The sequence below is a fragment of the Lagenorhynchus albirostris genome, chromosome 1 (assembly GCF_949774975.1).
Source record: "Lagenorhynchus albirostris chromosome 1, mLagAlb1.1, whole genome shotgun sequence".
NCBI classification, from domain to species: Eukaryota; Metazoa; Chordata; class Mammalia; order Artiodactyla; family Delphinidae; genus Lagenorhynchus; species Lagenorhynchus albirostris.
The window spans coordinates 65,177,481-65,199,354 of NC_083095.1; the positions used below are offsets into that span (position 1 = coordinate 65,177,481).

The window sequence follows — 21,874 nt, forward strand, 5'->3', positions numbered from 1 at the left end:
TTTATATCTTTAGAAATGAGGAAAACAGCTGCTCTGACCTGACAATTCCTGTAGCAGTTATCTGGCCTCATGGGGATCTGACTAGGCTCTTCTCTGTGGGCAATCCAACCATCAGTTACATATTTTATTCAACCAGAATAATACATGTTTATAGTATTTTCAACTAATTTACCCTAATGCTTATTTTTCCCAACAGAGATAAAGCAAACGGTATGACTTTTTCTTTTCTTAGGCAGAGTTCTATTCTACCAACACAATATAACACTGTCACATGAATTCCTTACCTTGCAGTCCTAAATCATCAGATCCTGAGTTGGCAAGTATCCAGGAAGTGATATTCACAAGGTGCTACCAGACGTTAATAAAAACAGCTGGAATCTTGGTGATCAGGGAACATGTGATCCAGCTCCTGGGCTGGCTCACAGGCACCTGCCTGCAGCTGAGAGAGGATGGAGCCTGGTAGGATCACAATCCCATTTTGGTTGATTTACAGATAATCAAATGAAACAGAACCTCTGATGACGGAGAAATATTTGATTTTTATTTTCTTGATTTTGCTTGCCTGTATTTTTTGACCTTTCAACATATTCCTTCTTTTTTTCTTTGTTTTTTTACTTTGTATAGTTAAAAAAAAAAAGGCTTTTTAAAAATTTGACCACACGTGCACATGTGCACACACACACACAAAGAGGGACAATTACATATGGAAGATTCTTCTGTAATAATCTTTGTTTTAAAAAAGCTAGTGGAATCAACAAGGACCTACTGTATAGCACAGGGAACTCCACTCAATACTCTATAATAACTTATATTGGAAAAGAATTGGAAAAAGAATAGATGTATGTATATATGTAACTGAATCACTTTGGTGTACACCTGAAACTGACACAACATTGTAAATCAGCTGCATAATCCAATATAAAATAAAAATTAAAATAATAAAATTCTCTGGAATAAAAACTAGTGAAGTAGATTACAGATGTGACATTATTGTATAAAAATTGTTCAGTTATGCATTCAATTTAGCTCTTATTTTATTTAGAGATTTTAAAAAATACCTTAAACTAATTTGGATTCGATTCTTCTAAGCCAGACTTTCCCTAAGTGTGTTTTGTAGAATACTGCTGTTCCTGGATGCTCACAGATGTCTGCCATCACCTTAGTTTGGGAAACAAGGCACATTACCCACCGAGCTCCCACCCCCAAACTTTCCTCAAACCCAAAAGACTTATGAAGTTCTTGAGATTCAGATGAGAAAGCAACCTTAGCCGTACTGACTGAGTTTTGGGTCCCTAATAAACGATAATCAGCTGGTGTCACTCTATTCTATGTCATTCCTAGCTGATGCTGGTGACAAGAATATAATGTTTACTACACCAAGGACTATTCTAAAGCCAAAAGAACAAGAATCTGTCCCAGCTTTGCAAATATCTTTATCATCAGGGAATTATTCATATTCATATTTGACATGTAACCCTAAGATTTTCTAAGACCTCCATCCACTTTTGTTGTTGTTGTACGCGGGCCTCTCACTGCTGTGGCCTCTCCCGTTGCGGAGCACAGGCTCCAGATGCACAGGCCCAGCGGCCATGGCTCACGGGCCCAGCCGCTCCGCGGCATGTGGGATCTTCCCGGACCGGGGCACGAACCCGTGTCCCCTGCATCGGCAGGCGGACTCAACCACTGCGCCACCAGGGAAGCCCCCCCATCCACTTTGAAAATTGCAAGTATCTTTCTGTTCCCCTTTAATCTCCAAATAAGTTGGCCACCCTTAGTGCTTGAGAAAGAATTAAAGATACGTTCCCATACCTTGCAAACAATTTTCCTATCAGCAGGTACCAAACACAGGCTGCCCAACCACAATGATACTGCTGCCCTATTTTCCTCCCCTGCCACAGTCTTACTGTATGGGACCACACTAGGCGAACGTATGTGTGAGGCTAGGACCCTCAAACTACCCCCACTGAGACCCACATGAAAACCAAACTTAAAAGGGGTGTGTGTGTGGTGGGTGAACTGTGTAATTTTAAGTTTGTAGCCACAGAAAGTGCTCATTGACCAGCCCCAAGCTGGGTGACCTGATTCTCTCCTGGTACTTCCAGGGTGCAGTGCCAGCCAACTTTTGCAGAACGCCCACTATGTGCCAGGCACTGTGCGAGTACCCCATCCGTAATTCTCACAGCCGTCTCTGAGGTAAGAACTGCTACCATCTCCATTTGGGGTTGAGGAAACTCAGGCTTAGAGAGTTTAAATGAACTGCCCAAGTCTATATAACTAAGAGCAGGGATTCAAAGCCACTAGTCTGTTACACTGAATTATGCTGGTCTGTTTTTGGTCTTCTCTATTCACAGTGGGAATGCTGAGAGGCAAAACCATGACTCACCTTTGTATCCTGATACTTTCCCTAGCCTCTGATGCAAACTAGGTCCTCAGTAAATATTTACTAAACTGAAGCTTAGGATTTTTAAACTCATTGTCTCATTTTCCTAGATCCTGCCTACCTAGGATAATCAATATTGTGACTAGGAAGTCCCCAGTTATAATTAGTACTAGTTGCAGTCATGTGACCAAAACCACAGTTTCCTCCACAGTAACAGTTACCTCAAACCTCTTCTCCTTACCCACACCTCTCACACTACTTCTCTGTGAATGATGACACATGATACCATGCAAATTAGTAAGGTACATGAAAACCCAAAGGGATCTGTACCTGCCACATATATACAACACACCATCATGAACATTCTCCTGGGAAGGCCTCCCTTCTGCTCTTGATGCGGAAAGGAGCCCTTTCTGGCATGACAGATGATGGACTTTGTGCAATGTGCACGAGGAGAATCATATACGCACGTCAATGTCTCTTCAACATAATTTATAGCCGTGTTGGTGGCTGCTTCTATCTTCTTGCTCTTCTGGACTTCTGATTGGCTGCTTATTCCCATTTTTCTAAGCAAATCGAGGAGACTGTACAGTATGATGAGAAGGGTAATGGCATATCACATTTTGGTCTAAAAGAAATGTCGCATCCGGAGTCACTTTACAAACTCTACTTTTTCTAGTTGCTTCTAGATTGCTAATGAGATTATTCTGACAACTCCTTCAGTTGTTATAGAAGGATTTTCATTCCCAAGGTGAAAATATATTCTTACTACCAAATTTTAAAATTTTACTGTAAACCAGTATACACTACCAAATATAAATACCACTTATGTAAACAGATAGTTTAGGTTGTGTTCAATGAAAATTATTTACCTTGCTTTAAACCTAAGAGGGTTTTATTGATAATGATCCTTAATTCCTGTGTGGTAATACTCCCGATAAGCATGAACATTTTTCTTTAAAAACTTGGCCATTATTCTGGACTACAGAACACATAGAAATACTAGCAGCTGTTTATTAAACACGTTCTACATGCCAGGTTCTATACTAAGCATGTTTAACTACACTATCTCCTTCAATCCTCACAACATGCCTGTCGGGAAAACTTCTACTACTGTTTTCTCCATTTTAAAGATGAAGAAACTGAGGCTTAGAGAGGGCAAGAGGCTGTCTTAGGTTTCATAATTAATAAGTGGGCACATCAGGATGTGAGCTCAAGTTGGTTGGATGCCAAAATGCATGCACGAAAAGAATCTGCCGTACTGTCACACACCTAGAAAAAATGGATAAAGACGGGGCTGGGAACACAGAGGTGAGAGGAGGCCTTAGTTCTAGGATTAAATGTGACTTTGGTAAGAATGATTTGTTCATTCATTTATTCATCTGTTACTTCTTGAGCACCTATTACATGAAGGACCCAAATTTTCCACTTGAGATATACTACTATTAGCACTTGCTTTGGCCCATCTCTGAAAGATACAGGATGCTTATACCGAATTTAATGGATTTGAGCCTTTTCAAGAGAAGTTTCAGGAGTTATTTTTCCAGATTGTGGCAAATGAATAACCCTAACGTCCCCTTCTGTTTTTTAATACAATGAGTTAAAGAATCAATGACTTTTTAAGTGACAGCTCTAAAATTTTCACAACCATAAAATATTTTCTTATAATCATGAATATGATTTTATCTGACTTAAGAAGTTAATCTTGAATAACTTATCCTTTTTCCCCTCAAAGTGAAATTCTAAGGCAATATAGTATTATGAAATAATGGTTTAGTCATCACCCTCTGTGTGCTTCAGTTTTTCAATTTTGCAAATGGAGATTTGATAAAACATACATTCTTGAGTTCATGTGAAGACCAGTGAGATAATTCTTGGCAAACCACACTGAGAATCTCCAATGAAACCAATTTCATAAGGACGAAACATTAATCTAGATAGAAAATACATGCTAAGGTCAGAGCGGTGTTTGCTTCATCCAAGTCCAGCAACTTAGAAGATAGGCACATTGCAGATGGCAGATCCAACTGACTCCTCTGATATTGGTTTGCCAAATTAGATAAGGGACAAAACACATCTTTTTAATAAACACTATTTCAAAAGTTATGATTTACTCATATATACACTTCAGTTTACACCCAGGTCAGTTACTAATAGAAGTTGTGAATTAGCTTCCAACGTGAAAAACATTTTCCTAATGTCAATGCTGACATCTTATCTGAGGTAAAGATATTAGAGAGAACAATGGACAAATTTCTGCTTTCCTTTGCTTTCCTTTTTTCTTTGAAATAAAAATACTCTAAGCCTTACATCCAATTGTTTTACAGCTCAATTGATAAGGTGTGTTCCTTTTTTTTGTTGTTCAAGAAAATTTAAAAGCAACTAATTTAAATATGCAAAATTATCTTGAGTTGTTCATACGTGAACTTAAAAGCCGTGCAACACAGGAAAATTAAGTAATTATGCCTCCAAGTTATTTACTGCAATTAAGCTCATTTATCATATGCAAATTAGTGCAAACTGGTCTCATTAGTTACTAAATTACTCAATATGAGCTGAACAATGTAGCACTCCAGTTTGTAATGAAAAATCCCTGTAGAGGCAAGCAGTATCAATTAAGCTAATCTGCATATGCAAATATATTCACTAACTTTCTCTTTTTCTATATTTAGTTTTACATTTTCTTACCATTCTGGATCATTGGGAAATTGCAGGGTCACTAACCTTTTTCTCTTTCCTCTTTTACAGCTAGAGAATGCCTCTACTAGTTGAATTTTATTTTATTTTAGAACTGATGTCCGGCAGGATACCACTTTGCCAACAAGGGCCATAAGGAGTAAGAGATGATCGTTCCTTTGATACTTATAAGTTCCAATAAAATAATAAATAAGGGTAAAATTCCAATTCATCAATAAGACAGAAAATACACTTAACATATTCCCTCTCACAGAAGTCTTTTGAAAACACTGCCATCAAATGTAAAACGAATGTTGACTTGGCTAGGCAGCAACTTACGTAATAATTTTCATGTTTGTATTAGTCAGTTTTGGAGCTGTTTTAGGTATTATTCACTTTTCTTTGTCCAGATGTTTGAATTGTACTAGTCTACCTTTACTGTCTCTTGCTGAATGAGATGACAGAAGATGCTAATAACAGATTTGGCATTCTCCAGCCCCACTCCAACACAGTGGTAAGTAGCTCTTTTGCCTATACGTCTACTTTCTCTAAAGGATCTTCTTAGTCTCCTACAATTGAGTGGGTCTCAGATACTGAAGCAGTGCTGTGGCTAGAAATACTTAAACGATAGCAAAGATACAAAACGTCACAAGATGTTTTCATTTTGTTTTCCTTACTACACTAACCCAAATTTTTAAATATTTCCAGGAGAGAATCTATATGTTCTCATTTGTCAAACAAGAATTCTGCAGGGCCAAAATAGTATGTAGACCAACCATGATTCCAGGGTATGCCCTTAAGCGATCTTCAAAATATGACTAAAAATGGAAACATAGATATTTAAATGTCAATCCTAATTTTATTTTATTCTACAGCTCATCCATAACATCCTCTTTTAAATCTAGGCTCTTCTTTCACTTCTACTCTCTATTCCATGGTTGAAGGTGTTACGAGAAAGAAAAACCACATGATCGAATCTGACATTTCACTGAGATCTTTGGCATCGTCCATATTAACGCACACAAACCTCTGACGACTTTGTTTATCAAATAGAAAAATAGCTACATTTGAGTTCCCCTCTTTTTCACCATTTTAAGAAAATACATACTTTAGTTAAACTATTCTGCTAAGGTGATGCCCATATCCGTCTTCTACAAGAGAGTTGTTCTACCAAAAACTAATCCTTTCAAGAACAATTATTTCCCTAATTATGCTGAGGAAGACAGGCAGTCGTGCGACTTCTCTGCCCAGCCTTTTCTGTGCACTCCCAGGCAGAGACCCTCAGGAGCTATGCTGTAATACTGGCATGTTCTTGGTGACTCTATCTTGGTCTTCCTCAAAGGGTCTGCACGTGGTATTCTCTTTCATTTATGGGGTTTGAATGCCGTAACAGTAATAAAAAAATGTCTTAATACCCAGAAATAATGCAGAGTCAATAACAGATATAGGAGGGTTCATGCAACATAGACAAATCCAAAACTAACACTGGGATGCCACACTTCCACCATGATCTCCCTTTAAGGCATTTCTTATAGAATATTTTTATTCTCCCAAGACTTCATTTAAATAATAATTTTAGTTCTGTACCATTTATATACAAAAGTGTGGGTACGTATGATTGTATTCATCCAACTCACAAAATTTCATTTATCGTAATATCCAAAACTAGTTATGGATAAAAACCATCCTTCAGCTTATAAGTAATAGTTATTAGTAATGATATGATTTACTCAATGTCAGTTATATAACATATCCTATCTGTAGTTCACCATAATGTGCTCACAATGAATACAAATATAAATCCTAAAGATCTTCCACATACAAGGTTTGATCTGATTGCTTTGTTTTGACACCTGTGAGGTAAGTAAAGTGGCATTACTATGGAGTATGCAAAAACAATACCACAATTTCATATAACAGTTATATAAGCTTTATTTACAGAATGAAAAAATAACTTAAACCCTTCTGCTAAGGGCATGCAAATAATTAAAGCACTCCATTCATAAATCTGGCACCTAAGGGAAAGTCATTCCACTAGTTAGTTTTATGAGTTACGAAGATGACATTTGTTACCATTTTCTGTTTCGTTAACTTTGATGAAGTAAAATATGAATATTCTATCTGGTCTCTAAACTGGAAAAGTAAAAGTAAATATCCACTCATATTTTTAATATTAAGGAATCATGAAGTGAGAACAATAATGCCTAAAGAAAGCTTTTAAAGCAGGAACCAAATTAGTGCTTAGTCACAAGTACTATATTCAGGAAAGATTTCACATAATGACCTAAAGTTCTTGGATTTTTACTTAGCCTGTCACAAATAGCACAGTTCTCAATCTTGACACCTTGCCCTCCTGTTCCTCTAATAAGAGTCAAAGAAGAATAAAGTCAAATAAATGCCTTGACTCAGGCCCGGTGCCTACACCTCATAGCTGTGCAGCTGCAAGGCTGACATCCCTCGAATGCCTCACCTCTCCTGCAGAAGATGCCCCTGTCCTGAAATCCATGCCTGAAAGAGCTACAGGTTCACTGGGGCTACGAAGGGTCACAGTCAGTAGTGAGGTTTTTGTGTATATGATGTGAATGGTGGTCCCAGAATTACACAGTACACAGGTTGGGCGATGGCCTTGCCTACATACACTGGTATTGGATCATTAAATCGGAAAATAACTTTGCAACAGTTGATTTTTATATTGACAGAATCACCATTATGTTTCTTTCTTTTCCCCTCTCAGGAGGAAAGAAGTCACATTTTAAAGGATCCACCAAACTTTCTAATTTTTCCTACGAGAATATATGGCTAATAAGATGCACACAGCAAACACATATATTGTAGCCCACAGAATGGATGGATCAAAAATTAAGGAGTCTGTCTTCATCCCCCACCCCCAGCTCTCTACATCAAGGGGTCCTTAGCACACTGTTCCACGAAACATCACTGGGGGCATGAGGAACAGGGAGGCTTGCCACCTGGTGCAGAGAATACCCAGGTATTTCCTGAGCCCCATCCTGGTGTTCAGAACTGATCTCTATTTTACCCTCCAATTCCATCAGATCCCTAATCCTGTTCACTCCAAATATAAATTCTTTCCTTTTATTACCACTGTCTTTTAAAATGTCATCATTTCTTGGCAAGTATTTATAATCTAACATCCTAGGTTCAAATTCAGCTCTCACTTAAGTAGCCATGTGAATGTCAGTCAGTTATGTGAGTTTTCTAAGAAATCTTAGTTTACTCAATTGTAAGACATACAATCAGAGCACCTGTCTCACAGGTACATATTGTAAGTATTAACTGATGATATAAGCAGAGTAGCACAGTACACAGAACTTAATACATACCAAAAATTCGATAAATTTAAGCCCAAATCAAACTGGATTAGGCCTTTTCTAATTAAAACATACTTCCCTTGGAATTTTCATTAGAAATGCAAGCTTATAGGTATAATCAAAATACTCAATGACAAAAAAAATGGTTAATTATGATACCTCCACAGTATGGAATGGCATATAGCCATTAATAATAATGAAAGCTTATCCTTTCCTAATGCAGACATGACCACTAGATATTGATTTTTAAAAAGTTGATTGCTAAAGAGCATATCATTGACCAATGCTTGACCCCATGAATCTCAGAAATATAAACATACGCTAAACAACACTAAAAACAAAATTTTCCTGTAACACTACCTTCTCATCTCCCATCCATCCTTTACCGCAAACATCCAGACACTTCTACCTTCTATCACTCTTTCGGTTTGTCTTCTGCACCTAAATTTTTACTGCAATTGTTTTAATTGACAAAACCCATGACATCTCTTCAGTGGTTACCCTACTGAAGGATTTATATCCTCAGTCACCTTGATACTCCTTCCTTAAGCAAAATCAAATCCTGTGGTTTCCTCTTATCTTTCTGTCTACTCCTTTCTCATTTTCTACTTGCATCTTAAAGTGGTGATATATACGGGGTTGCCTCTCCTCAACCCTTTTCTCTCTTTGTTCCATATCATTTCCACCGGTCTGCAACTCACTGCTTGATGTGAACTATCATTCATCTACACACTAGTGATCAGTAATCCCCAGCCCTATTTTTACCCCTTGCCTTGATTTTGCTCTAGAGGATCAGACTCTGGTTTCCAACTGCTTACCTCTTACGGACTTGGCTATGTAAGAGGATATCCCTTTCAACCTCTCTCAGGCAAGAGTATCATTAGGTAGCTAGTTACCAGTCTAGAAAACCTGTGGTCATTGTTAACTCCTATCATTCCCTAGCCTTTCATATCTAATTCATACCATGTACCAATAATTCTATCCCAATTCCATACCATGTCTCCATTCATAGAGCTTCTATCTTGGATAAGATCTTCATTTGGACTGTTGTAATAATTTCCTAAATTGTCTCTTTATAATAGCCTCTCACAACCCAAAGGTTTCCTAGACTGTATTTTAATAATAACTCCAGAAACAAACCAAATATTTACCTTGTCACTCTTGTATGAAAGCCTTCTCCACAGGCTCATTGCTGGTTATAGAATCCTGGCTTGGCTCACTGGGCCTGTGCAATATGGATCATAAGTTCTCCATCTTTATCTCTTACATGCTCCCCTGTGCATGTAAAACAGCCATCAAACTGAACAGCTTAACAGTCCCCAAACAAGATCTATTATGACTTGCCCCCATGCCTTTGTGTTTGACATTTCTTTGATTGCAATATTCTTCCACTGTATTTGCCTAATAAACTCCTATTCAGCCATCAACAACTTGAGACATCTTCTCTGATGCCTTGTGGCAAATTCAGAGCCTCGCTCTTTCGCAGCCCCATAGCACTTGACCACTGTGATGCTTCTCACTTTATGAAGCCTCCTGGTTCTTTAACCAAATGATTGCAAGCTAGTTAAGGACAGCAGCCATGTGCCTACTACAGCAAATTCTGTTGTTACTATTTTTTCTTTTTTCGTAATGATGATAAACTGTGATATTATAGACCACGCCCACCTTGTTGACCACACAGGGTTTTTTTCATATATTTGCAAATGAAAGAATGGTAGGAGAGAAGGAAGGAAGAAAGAATTCATCCCAGTGCCCATGAATCAACCAGATTCAACTATGGAACCTCCTGAAGGAAAATAACGAAATCATCTTACCCTAGCAGACTACTGAGATACTTTGAATGTGGTACAGACACAGATCTATGGGTTCAAGAGTTATCCTGCTAGGAGGAAAGATATCTAACCAGATAGCTTAAAGGAAGCCCTTCTTTTTACTACTACTTCCCAACCCCTTCCTGCCTACAATTCTAGCATATCATTTTGAAAAGCATATACAGTTCTTCCCCTCCATAACCTTTGGTTTTAGAATCTAATGATAGGAATTTCTAGTTTCTATGACAATTTCAAGACTATCTAGGGCAACCACACTCGTATGTCTGACTTTCTTGAAAGCATCCTTACCAAGCCACCTATACTTCTCCTAAGGCTAAAGGCTTTGAGCATGTTGGAGATATAGACAGTCCTATTTGCAACTTTTGTTATATGAAGGTGATTTTTTTTTCTATTCAATTTTCACCCTTTCTCTTCTTTCTACACTCTGAAGCTACACAGAATGGATCTAATCCTTTTTTTTGTTTGTTTGTTTTCTTTGGGCATGAGGCCTTCAGATAGATAGAGAGGATATTAATGTCCTTTTTATGCCACGTGTTTTCCACACGTAGCTTCACCAAGCCCTTTGCCACACCTCATGTGACACGATTTCTAGTTCACAAACACATCTAGTTATTCCACTCCAAATGACATCCAGCTGTCTATGTTTCTCTTGAAGAGTGTTGTCTAAGGCGGGTGTGACCAAACCAAAGAGCTCAGCAGCCTCATCTAGATCCTCTGCTCTCTCAGTGGAGTCCAATGTTGAACTGGCACTGGGGACAGCCATCCTATATTATAACTCCACATTGCTCTCACTGAGCTTATGTTCCATTCAAATTCCTAAGTTTTGTGTTTTAAATTAGTTTCAAATTCTTGCAGCTCCTAAGTCCGCCTCCCTACAGAACACTGAACTCAAGATTTCCAGAGAACATTTACAGGATGATAGAATACTGTTTGAACCATTTCTCTCACTGACAAAGTCTTATGCACTGACTGCGTCAGAATAGAAATAGGAGTCATCCTGGATCACATCAGAATCTAACAATGTACAGTTGGCCATACATATCCACAGATTCAACCAACACGGATCAAAGATATTCGAAAAAAATCCAGAAAGCTCCACAAAGAAAAATCTAAACTTGCCACATGCTACCAACAATCTATATAGCATTCACATGTTATTAGGTATTACAAGTAATCTAGAGATGATTTAAAGTATATAAGAGGACATGCGTAGGTTATACACAAATTCTATGCCATTTTATATAAGGGACTCGAGCAGCCACAGATTTTGGTATCCATAGGGGTCCTGAAACCAATCCCCCACAAATACAGAGGGACAGTGGTATATATGGTATCACTCATACAAAACTTATAAAGGAGATTATGCACAAAAATGCACAGAAAAGAGGGAAATAAAAATTCAAAGTTTTAGAAAGAAATATCCTCTCTGTATCCCCGAACCTAATCTACTGCAAAGGTAATTCAAAACTTTATGTGCACAATAGAATAGCATCTCCCAAGGTGTAGTTCAAGAAACATCAGTTCTATGGGATGTTAACAGATATTAGGGGAGAAATGAGAAATATCGAAATAAAAAAAAAAATAAAGTAAGACTTTTCAGGGCCTTAAATTTGCAAATGTGAATTGTGACATCTCAGACCTAATAAAACATCAAAATTATCTCAAAGGGTTACTAAAAATAACAAATTCCTGGATTTCACCCTGAAGATCCTGATTTACTAGGTCCAGGAGAGGCTCAGGAATTTGTCCTTTGAACAAGTGTCTCAGGTGATACTGAAGCTGCCAGCCAAGGAACCATTTAGGAGAGCCACTCTAATTTGACCACGGACATGTGATGATAGCAGTTTTCTAAGGTACATATTGTCAGAAATAATATGGTAGATTCAGTACTACTTTTGGCTATCTAGAAAATGAAAGCACCACAGAGGTCTTTTTTTTAACAAAAAATTACTCTGAATGGACAGGAATCTGGAGTTTAGCTTTATTTTTACCCCAAATCTCATCTAAGAAAAACATAACCATCTTTTTCAAATAAGATGCCTAAACATCCCACATGTGTCTGTTTCTCTCATTCCACGTTAAAAATGTATTTTACATGGTAAAGAAAAAAAGCTTTGGCAAGGGCAACATTTATCCTGGAAACAGAAACAACGTAGAACAATTACCCCGTGGATTAAGGAAGATGGGTCAGATTGATGGCACAGTTTTAAGAGAACAAGTTTTGAGTAAGTGAGGTGCTAAGTTTGTGATCAATTTTCTCCAAGAGTAAATAACTACAGGTCCACCCTAGTCACCCTCACATTTATTTGTCATGAAAGTCACTGGAAAAAAATCAAATTATTACTATTTGTCTCCTTTTACTTAAAAATGTACTCTAACATCTCACCCTGACAGAGACTGTTATTTGGGGAAACAAACATTAGGACTGGAAGCACTTATGAATACAAACTCAAGCAAAGAACAACTGAAATTTGACAACACATAAAAATGTCACACTACTTTCACAACGAAACTTCTTTGCTCTTCCAAAAACAATATATAGCTCCAAAGACACACGCATATGTCCACTTACAAATGCAGCACACACAATCATTCTGGGAACAGCCAGCTACTATACATTGTGCGTCAACTGAATAGTGCAATTCATCTCAATTATTATAGCACAAATAATACTTGCCCTCCCTTTCTCATTAATATGCTCTCAAGGGATGGCTTTCTAAAAAGAAAAATATAAATTCATAAGAATTTCAGAATTCCAAGATAAAATAGCAACAGTCATATACATAGCTGCAATAAAAGACGTTTTTATAAAAAGACTAAACATATGGATTTTTCTTAGTAAAATATAAGCAAGTTTCTTTTTCATTTAAAGGTACCTGCAAAATGTGACTTCCCAAATGTGCTTCAAATACTTCAATGGCCAGTGCACTGGGGCTTCTCCTTCGCTGTGCACCTATAACTTAAAAGAAAAAGAAAAGAAAAGAAAGAAAGAAAAAAAAATTAAGTTGGGGCTCTGATTTACACCTTCAGCTTCATTTCTCTGTAACTGTATCACTAGACAGCTACTATATCAAAGAGATCTGAGAGAAACACAACCCAGTGTTAACTCTGGTTCTGAGTTGCTTGAGCAAAATCAGAGCCTAGGGTGAGTTTCCATCTCAGAATATCAACTTCTACAAACATTAAAAATCATATCCAGACTTAAAACAACTTTCTTTTCCTTTTTGAACTATTTTTCCTACACTGGAGCAAAAAAACAAAACAAATATGAATGTTCGCACTCTTTTAAAATAAACTGCTAAACTGTTTTTCTTAAAATTTAGCTATTGTTATTTTTAAAGCATATACATATTGCCTTTTCCTCCCAGAGAAACCTGAATGTTTAATATCCTCTAGGCTAGAAAAAAGCAAACAGGACTTTTTAAATGTTCTAATGCAATAACTTTATCATAATTTAATAAGCACAACATGTCGGCTAAGAGAGTCTCATTAATGACTGTTTGCACTAGCGTTAAGTGTCTCAGGATGGCTGGATTTCATATTTACTGAATATTCACATGTAACTATTCCTACAGGACCTACAGGGAGCCCAGGTGGATGCTTGCCCAGTATGTGTCTTGCAGGTCAGTGACTGTTTTCTTATCTGTATACTTCTGTTCTCCTACTAACTTATAGTTTGTCTTTCTCTTCCTGGCATACCCTACATGTGCTGTCTGCAGGTACATACACCCGAAGGGTCTCCCAACCCCTAACAAAAGAGCTTAATGCATGATATTTGGGGATCCAAAATTGAGGGCCTTCTCTTTACAATTTTTTTTTTGGAATGGGATCACAATTTGCTTTTGAATCTGTTCTGGCTCTTTTCCCTGTTTCAAAAAGTTCTCAAACATAAAAATCAATTTGCTTTCCAGTAATTTATGAACAAAAATATTCAGAACCTTTCCATATTTTCAACAAGTACATTCCTTATGTCTTCCTGCTTTTCTTAAAAATTGTATGACAAACCTCTATTCTCTCAAACCTAGACACTATAAATTGAAAATAAAATCAAATCCCCTACTTTCTTACTTCTCAAAACACTTTCAGCTAGTTGACAAGAAAATTCCAGCAAAATGCTGCTGGGATAATTCTGCTTCGTTTCAGTTACTAAGTCAGTCAGTTGGATCCCTAGCTTAGTAGGGATTATAATATAAATGTACTTATGATTATTGTGCTGTGCAAAATAGGCAGTTTACCCCTGCAATTGCAAGCTAATGTCTGCCAGGTCTGAAAGGCACTTTGAAAATAGCATGAGTGGTAAGTATCATTATCACTAGCAAGAAGAAATAAAAGGGGCATTATTTTCAATGGGAAAATTTATAAAATATAATTGAAGAGTGATTATTATCAAAGAATATTCCAGTTGGAAGGGATCTTAAAGATCTCAATTCCAAATTCTTCATTTGCTTCAGAAGCAAAACACACAACTAATATTCTTAAAATAGAAAAATCAGTTTTCTATCCTAAGACTAATCATTACTGTAAGCATAGACATATGATTTTTAAATTTTTAATCTAAGATGTACTTAAGACAGTACTACTGGGTGTGTGGCATTTCTGATTAATTTCCTATTCTAACATGCACATTACTCCCTTCAAAACTCCTTTGGCATTTTTGATAATGCAGCTGTCTTGCTGAATACTGTTTTCAGTTTCTAGAGTGTTAATTGCACATTATGGTAGCTTGGTGTGAATGATCCCACATGAATAAAATCTGCAGTTCTTTTTTTTTTGTTAAGATTGTTGTGGGGAGGGGAGCTCTGGGGAGGCAGAAGGGGGGGTGTTGAAAAACTTCAAAAGTGTCCACTCTGTTTTTGAGGCAGTAATTAGGATCCAGAAAGCTCCTTATTAATAGTTCATAATTTGGGGGCATTTCAGGACTTCCAATTATGAAGTTCAAAATAAACCATTGTACCTCACAGAAGAAATGGGTTGATCTTAGAGAACACAGACTATTCTCCAAAGAACTGGATTAAGAGTGGGGCAAGACAGCAACAGCCACCAACCTACAGAGGACCCTAAAACATCACAGGAAAGGAAAGGAGCATGTTTATTTACTAGAAGGCCCAGGAAGCATGCTCCAGTAACAACTGCCCTCTAGAAGCATGGAAACAGGTGACTACAGTGGGGTCCTGCAGGGGTTATTTAAGCCTGTCCATTGATGGCCTTTCTTTTCCTGCCTTTCCTCAACTTAGGGCTCAGCTGTTCTCTAAGTAAATGTTGCAAATGCATAAATAATTAGGAATTTTATTTTAAAAGCTCCTTAGTCAGCCTGGGGATCCCACATGCCTTCATCAGCTCTTCTATCCATGAGTCCTTCCTGCATAGTTATTTTTCTTTGTTCTTCAGACCCTCTAGAAATCTGAGTGTGCATCCTAGTACATGCTAGCATAACATACAAGCATCTTGTAAGTGGTTTCATGCGTTTCTCTTCAATGGCATTTTTATGGCACTGGAACTTCTCTTGATTTATATGTTTTGCACTTATGCAGGTGATATGGGGCTGTAATGACAGTTCCTAATTTTACAACCAACATAAATATGTTAAACAGGAGTCCATTATGCCTCCAGTAGGAGCCCAGCTCTGACTGTAGCATTATTGGTAACTGAATAGATGTTAAATAATGTACTTTTTATCTTGTACTTTTCATCCTACCACATTTGGTATTTTGAGTATTTAGACAATAATCTGATAACTCAGGAACGATGCAAACAGTTATTTTGTTTCTCTATGTTAATGTCACTGTGTTTACGGATTATCATTCGTGCTTAAAGAAAAACTAAAGAGGCATTTCCTCAGTAAGGCTCATCATTCTCAGAAAAGTAATACATTGCTTATGAAGCTCTCTCAGATTGTTTTATTTTGGAAGTTGACCGTTTCTAAAACCAGTTGGTAGCCCACACACACTGCGTACTTCTTATTGCTGAATAGGTCAATGCTTTATCTGCTCTACAGACACTTCATTCATTTGTCTGTTCAATTAAAAGACACTGCGTTTGAAATTTAAGGAACACTAAATTAACTAAAAAATGCACAGCACATTGCTAAATAAATGGAACACATAATCCCGTTATCTGTGAGGATTATATCTCTTAAGTCACTGACAGTGAGATGTGAGAGTTGTATAAACTGAAAAGGTTATATAAACTGTTAAAAGAAAAAAAAAATCAAGCTATAGTAATACAGTAATTCAAATTCGATTCAGCATTTACTGAGTAACTATCTGACACTGAAAACTGCTAGCTACTGTAGAGTAGCTAGTGTTATAAGACCTAATAAACGTTCCACAAGAAAATGTTAAGCAATTCAAAACAAACCTAGGCCCAGCATATCATTATCAAGACCACAACATGATCATCTCATGTTTTTCAAGGGTTAGAAATAAAACACCTAGAGTTTTCAGAGACTTTAAATGGAAGAGAAATATAGGGAGAAAGATTTTTAAAAATCAACTAAAGAAATTCTGATTGTCTCAGAATTCTAAAATGATATGATGAATCATTAGGATTGTGCCTTTGGCCTTTCTCTCATTAAAAAATGGAAGACAGAAGGAAGCCCCAATCTGAAATATGTATCTGAAAAATTAGTTTTGTCCCTCAACAACGTCAGCAAAAATACTCTAATCTAGACTCTTCCACATAACCTTGTGAGGTAGTCTTTGAGAATTAATTAAGTGCAGTAAAAGACAATTCCTCTTTGGGGAAATGTACCACACACTCCCAGTCATATTCCTAACCAGTGCCTGTCACCTTCGGGGATGCACAAACACCAGGAAGGCTGAGGATTATTGCTCAGTGGGAGTTTGACCTATTCAGCCAAAAGGTCAGCTTGCCACATAAGAACCCATTACAAAACAGAAACAGGACAGCTCAGTGGACACACATAATGAAAGAGGGAAAAGTCACGAGCCCTTCTTGCCTTGTGTCCTGCATTGCCCTTTTCCTCCTCACCCTCCCCACCCCCATTTCCAGAGAAGCTGGCACTGCCCCAGCTCCTCACGAGCACAGCTCACAGTGGGAAGGTAAACCACAGGCAGGGAGAGAGAAAGGGGCTCATTATTTCAGGGATCACTTGAAAAAGATATTCAAAGGTAGAGTATGACATCGTGAGGCAGGATTTCCAAGAGGTTGTTTTATTTGGAAAAAGTTGTCATTAGCAGATAGGGAAGACCATTTTAGAGCGACTTTCTCATCCAGCTCTCCCTCCATGGGGAGCGGAATGGCAGGATGGATGAATGTAGCCTTAACATTCTGCAGGTGCTATTTCAAGAGTAAAATCATCCACCGAGTAAAAAGGCAAGCTTTATGGGTACCCTCTGAATCTGTCATCTAAGGGGCAAGGCTCTGTTCCCACACTGAGCTTGGGGGAAGAGAGGACTGAAGGGCATGCTTAATGAAATCCCGACATCACTCCCTGGGCTTTAGCACTTGGGCTAAGCAAAGTCAGGGTCTGGGAAAGAAAGGAGTACAGAATGCTTAATGAGTCTTTCCATGGCTACCAAAGAGAAGAAAAGGGATTTCCTTTGAAGAATGTCAATTAGCCTCCCTCACTGTAGGGCAAATGAAGCCAGGGAGGGTTTTCCCAGGAGCCTTAGAAGTTTATGAGGTATGCAGTTGTGTGTGCGTGTGTGTTTCCCTTTATATAAAATAAACATTTATATGCCTTCATTGACTATGGGACCAATTCTTCATTCTGACACTCATTCTCACAGCTCTGCCTACTGCCCAGATTCACAATTTGTACCCTTTCAACACTAAATTCCTCATTGTTTGTGCATGCCCTAAACATTGGGGGAATTTCAGGTTGGGATGGAGATGATACACTCAAATAACCAGTGTTAGGTACCAGCTTAACCTATACAGCGGCACTAAAACAGAAACTCTATTGTCAAAAGCAGGATACGTGGAGTTTCCACATAATGCATAATGCAAATATCTGAAAACAAAGAATAACAATGCTTTTACAGTGTACTTTCAACCAAGATTAGTTTTTTGCCACTTAAAATACAGGATAACTGAAGACCAGAGAAGAGAAATAGGGACAAGTATTATTAATCCGGCATTTGAATATTAGATTAACATTAAATGTAAGAAGGAAAACCTCTCATATTCAAAAATAGTACAGTTTGGGTTTATTTTTAAACTCATATCTAGAATATTTTTAAAAATCAAAGAATACATCTTAATAATTCATACCCCAAACCCATTAACACATTATATTAGCCATTTAGACAAAAGAGGTATTTAATCTATTAAAATAATTGAAACTCTAAGAAGTCTTATGCTGATTCAAAAAATTCTTTGATGCAACACATTTAAATTTCTCCCACATTTTAAGTATGGATTGAATATATTAGGGAAAAGCATTAAGGGTGATATGACTGTGAGAGTATTAATATTTACAAGTGAATTGCTGAACTTAAGAAGAAGGAACCATGTCTGCTTTTCCCCAAAAAGCCTATCTGTATGGCTTCAACTAGTACAAACTAAGGGCAAACACAACATTCAAACAGATCTGTTTAAACAAGGATGTGTTTATCATGCGCTTCTTATCTTCTGAAGAACTAAGTAGTATTCACATATTTTTGAAAACTTTTCTTTACAAAACTTTTCTCCATCAAAATGGCAAAATTGTCTAAAAGTGAAATAGCACCCAAGTATTACTTTAATAATTCTTGAAAAGGTTTTTGTACAAATTACAGGGACTTCTTTTTAGTACTGAGTTTCCATTTTAGAGTCATTTTGGGACTTGCCTGGTGGCACAGTGGTTAAGAATCCGCTTGCCAATGCAGGGGACACGGGTTCGAGTCCTGGTCCGGGAATACCCCACATGCCGTGGAGCAACTAAGCCCACGCGCCACAACTACTGAGCCTGCGCTCTAGAGCCTGCGAGCCATAGCTACTGAGCCCGCAAGCCACAGCTACTGAAGCCCACAAGCCTAGAGCCCGTGCTCCACAACAAGAGAAGCCACTGCAATGAGAAGCCCACGCACCACAACAAGAGTAGCCTGCACTCGCCGCAACTAGAGAAAGCCCACGCACAGCAACGAAGACCCAATGCAGCCAAAAATAAATAAATAAATTTATTAATTAAAAAAAAAAAGTCATTTTGCCCACCTGCCTTGCTTTTCCACTGAAGGAAATGAGACTTACCAAAGCAGTTATTTCTTCATCTGTAGCTGGGGAAAGAGGAATAGCCATTCTCTGACAATCTGGAAGTTACTATAGGAGCTATTATATTTACCTTACACGGGCTACAGAGTAGTTAACATTCTTCTTGAGGGAACCCAAACTTCCCCTTGGCAATGAAATTCTTAAGGCAATGGGTTAAGCTGCTGTTTGGAGTGACAGCACCTGAGGGAATGATGAAGCCCTGACAGTCAACATCTCTGAGAACAGAAACCTCGGGAACATACAGGCATGATCCACAGTCTAGGCTGAAGGTTGGGGAGTGGGGCACATGAGGGGAATCCTCAAGAGGTGCCTGGAGGTGTAAGGGCAGGATTGGACTAATAGATGAAGGCATGCTTTATTTCTTGCTACTTCAAAGTAACTGTTGCAAATCCAAACAGGACTTTCTGAAAATGGTACGTAGTAATCATTCCAATTTAACTTTCTTCATCATTTCCATAACAATGGATATAAAAAAACAGTCACTTTTAAAGGACTTGAAGTCCAAACACAATTCCAAGCCTTTTCTGAATATATTTCTTGGCTTCAACAAATTGATGCTACAGGGGTTGCTTTGGATGCAAAGTTTAAAGTTAACTATTTAATTCCCTTTACATAGTGAAGGAAATGAAATTTTCCTCTTTGTATTTACAAAATAAATAAAAGATAAAAAAATAGACCCTGACTAATTCCTGCCTTTGGATTCCAGCAGAGATATGGATATCATGAATTGCACTCCCTCTCAATCTGGGGAAGTTTTAAGAGTGAGGCAGTTATAAAGTGACTTGAGAATGAAGAATGCGGACTAGGAGAAACTTTGAGTGGCAGAGGGTCTTGATTTTTATCTAACGTGAACTCAGCAAGAAGATATCAACGAATTTATTCTGCCTTCAGGGCTATAGCAGCAAACACGTACTGAACCTCACTACGTGGCAGGCACTTTGCTGGGCATTGAGATCACAAAGATGACCAACACAGAGTCTACTGAGCGAGGCAGTCCTGTGTGATAGAAGGGTCCCGTGGGCCACAGGGAGTGGGCAGTGCAGACACCAACCCCGGGCTCAGAGCCTGAACACGTGCCTGATGTGGGAAGGTGCTCTGTCCCTTGAATACCATCTGCAAGCTCTAGCTCTGAGCTGCTTCTTTTCTTGTTGTTGCTGTTGTTCTCATTCCTTTTCTTCCCATGACAACCTTCTACAAATTACCTACTCTGTGTATGTCAGGAAGGAATACCACGGGATCGCATGAATTAAGGGCACCATTCACAGAAAGACAGCAAGCACATTCTGACCATAGCTATCAAAGGGAAAACTAGAGAGGACGCATCTAATTTGGGATTTGAATGCAGCACTAACTGGGCAAAGTTGGCTACTTGTCCTTTAATTGGTAGAAATGACCTCCTCCAATGATACGCTAGAAATGTTTTTGAGAAGTTTAAATTTTTAATGGGGCTTAGATTTGGTAGGTCCCCTCAGCAGGGGCTGAAAAAAAGGATTATTATACTTTCATTTTGCAAACTGTCTTAAAAAAGCCTTTCAGTTGAGTGCCGTTGTACAACTGTCACCCCTTCTGACCTCAGTGGCACACAGACTGTCAGTGGCATGCTTCTGCCCAGTAGGAAGGGAGTGGAGATTATCACTGAATCTGTATGGTGTCAGTCAGCACTCACTGATAAAAAGAAAAAGTCCACAGCTGTTATCTTGATTTTTTTTTTCCAAGTCTGATCCCAAAGCTTCATGTTATGACATTTGTAACATCTGCTACAAATAGTGAGGTAAGTCAGGCGCAACTTTATTACTTCCAGTCTAATGCTCCATCCATCCTCTAGGCTTTCCCAGGCCAGTGATACGACAGGGAGCTGAGAAACACTGGCTCTGCAGGAAGTAGCTTGTGTCTCCGAGGTAGAAAGAAGGCAGCGTCTCTGTCCCTTTCTCCTCCTCTTTCTCCTGTTCACCCATTCATATATTCAGCCATATTCACATTCTCTCGCTTGCTAGCTCACTCTTGGACCACATCAATGCTTGGCAGTGTCTTTAGTGACTTTCTGACAAAAGAGTAGTCAACATAAATACTTCCATGAAGTAGTGGGCTGTTGGCCCAAAGGACGAGACGCTGTGATGATAATCGCACCTGCTACTGAAAAGTGACACTGATCCACTTGCAGAGCTCAACTATCTCAGGCCACGGTATTATATTTACTTATCCAAAATTTAGTAAACATTTATAATGTCGAAGATATTAACCTCAATGGCCTAGGAGCTAGTGATGTAAGCCCGGTTCCCATTTCCATTTCTGAATGCTTTCTTTATATGTCAGCAGAAGAAAGCTAAAAGCATCCATGCAAAATATGCTGAGCCTCTACTTCTGGCTTGGCACTCTGTCAGTGAATATAAAATGAAAAGGCACCATCCTGACTCTCCAGGTGACTGGAATCTAGTGGGAAGACT

General features: G+C 38.2%; 1 protein-coding gene across 2 annotated transcripts in view; it reads right to left on the minus strand.

The window, feature by feature from the left end:
- The window catches only part of NPAS3 (neuronal PAS domain protein 3), an 836,449-nt gene that overhangs the window by 425,024 nt on the left and 389,551 nt on the right, over positions 1 to 21,874 (minus strand). Inside the window, exon 3 of one of the 2 annotated variants that reach the window (XM_060143810.1) lies at positions 13,094 to 13,176. In XM_060143810.1, the coding sequence (XP_059999793.1) occupies positions 13,094 to 13,176 (83 nt within the window). The remainder of the gene's footprint in view (positions 1 to 13,093; positions 13,177 to 21,874) is intronic. The other variant, XM_060143799.1, reaches the window with a different exon arrangement.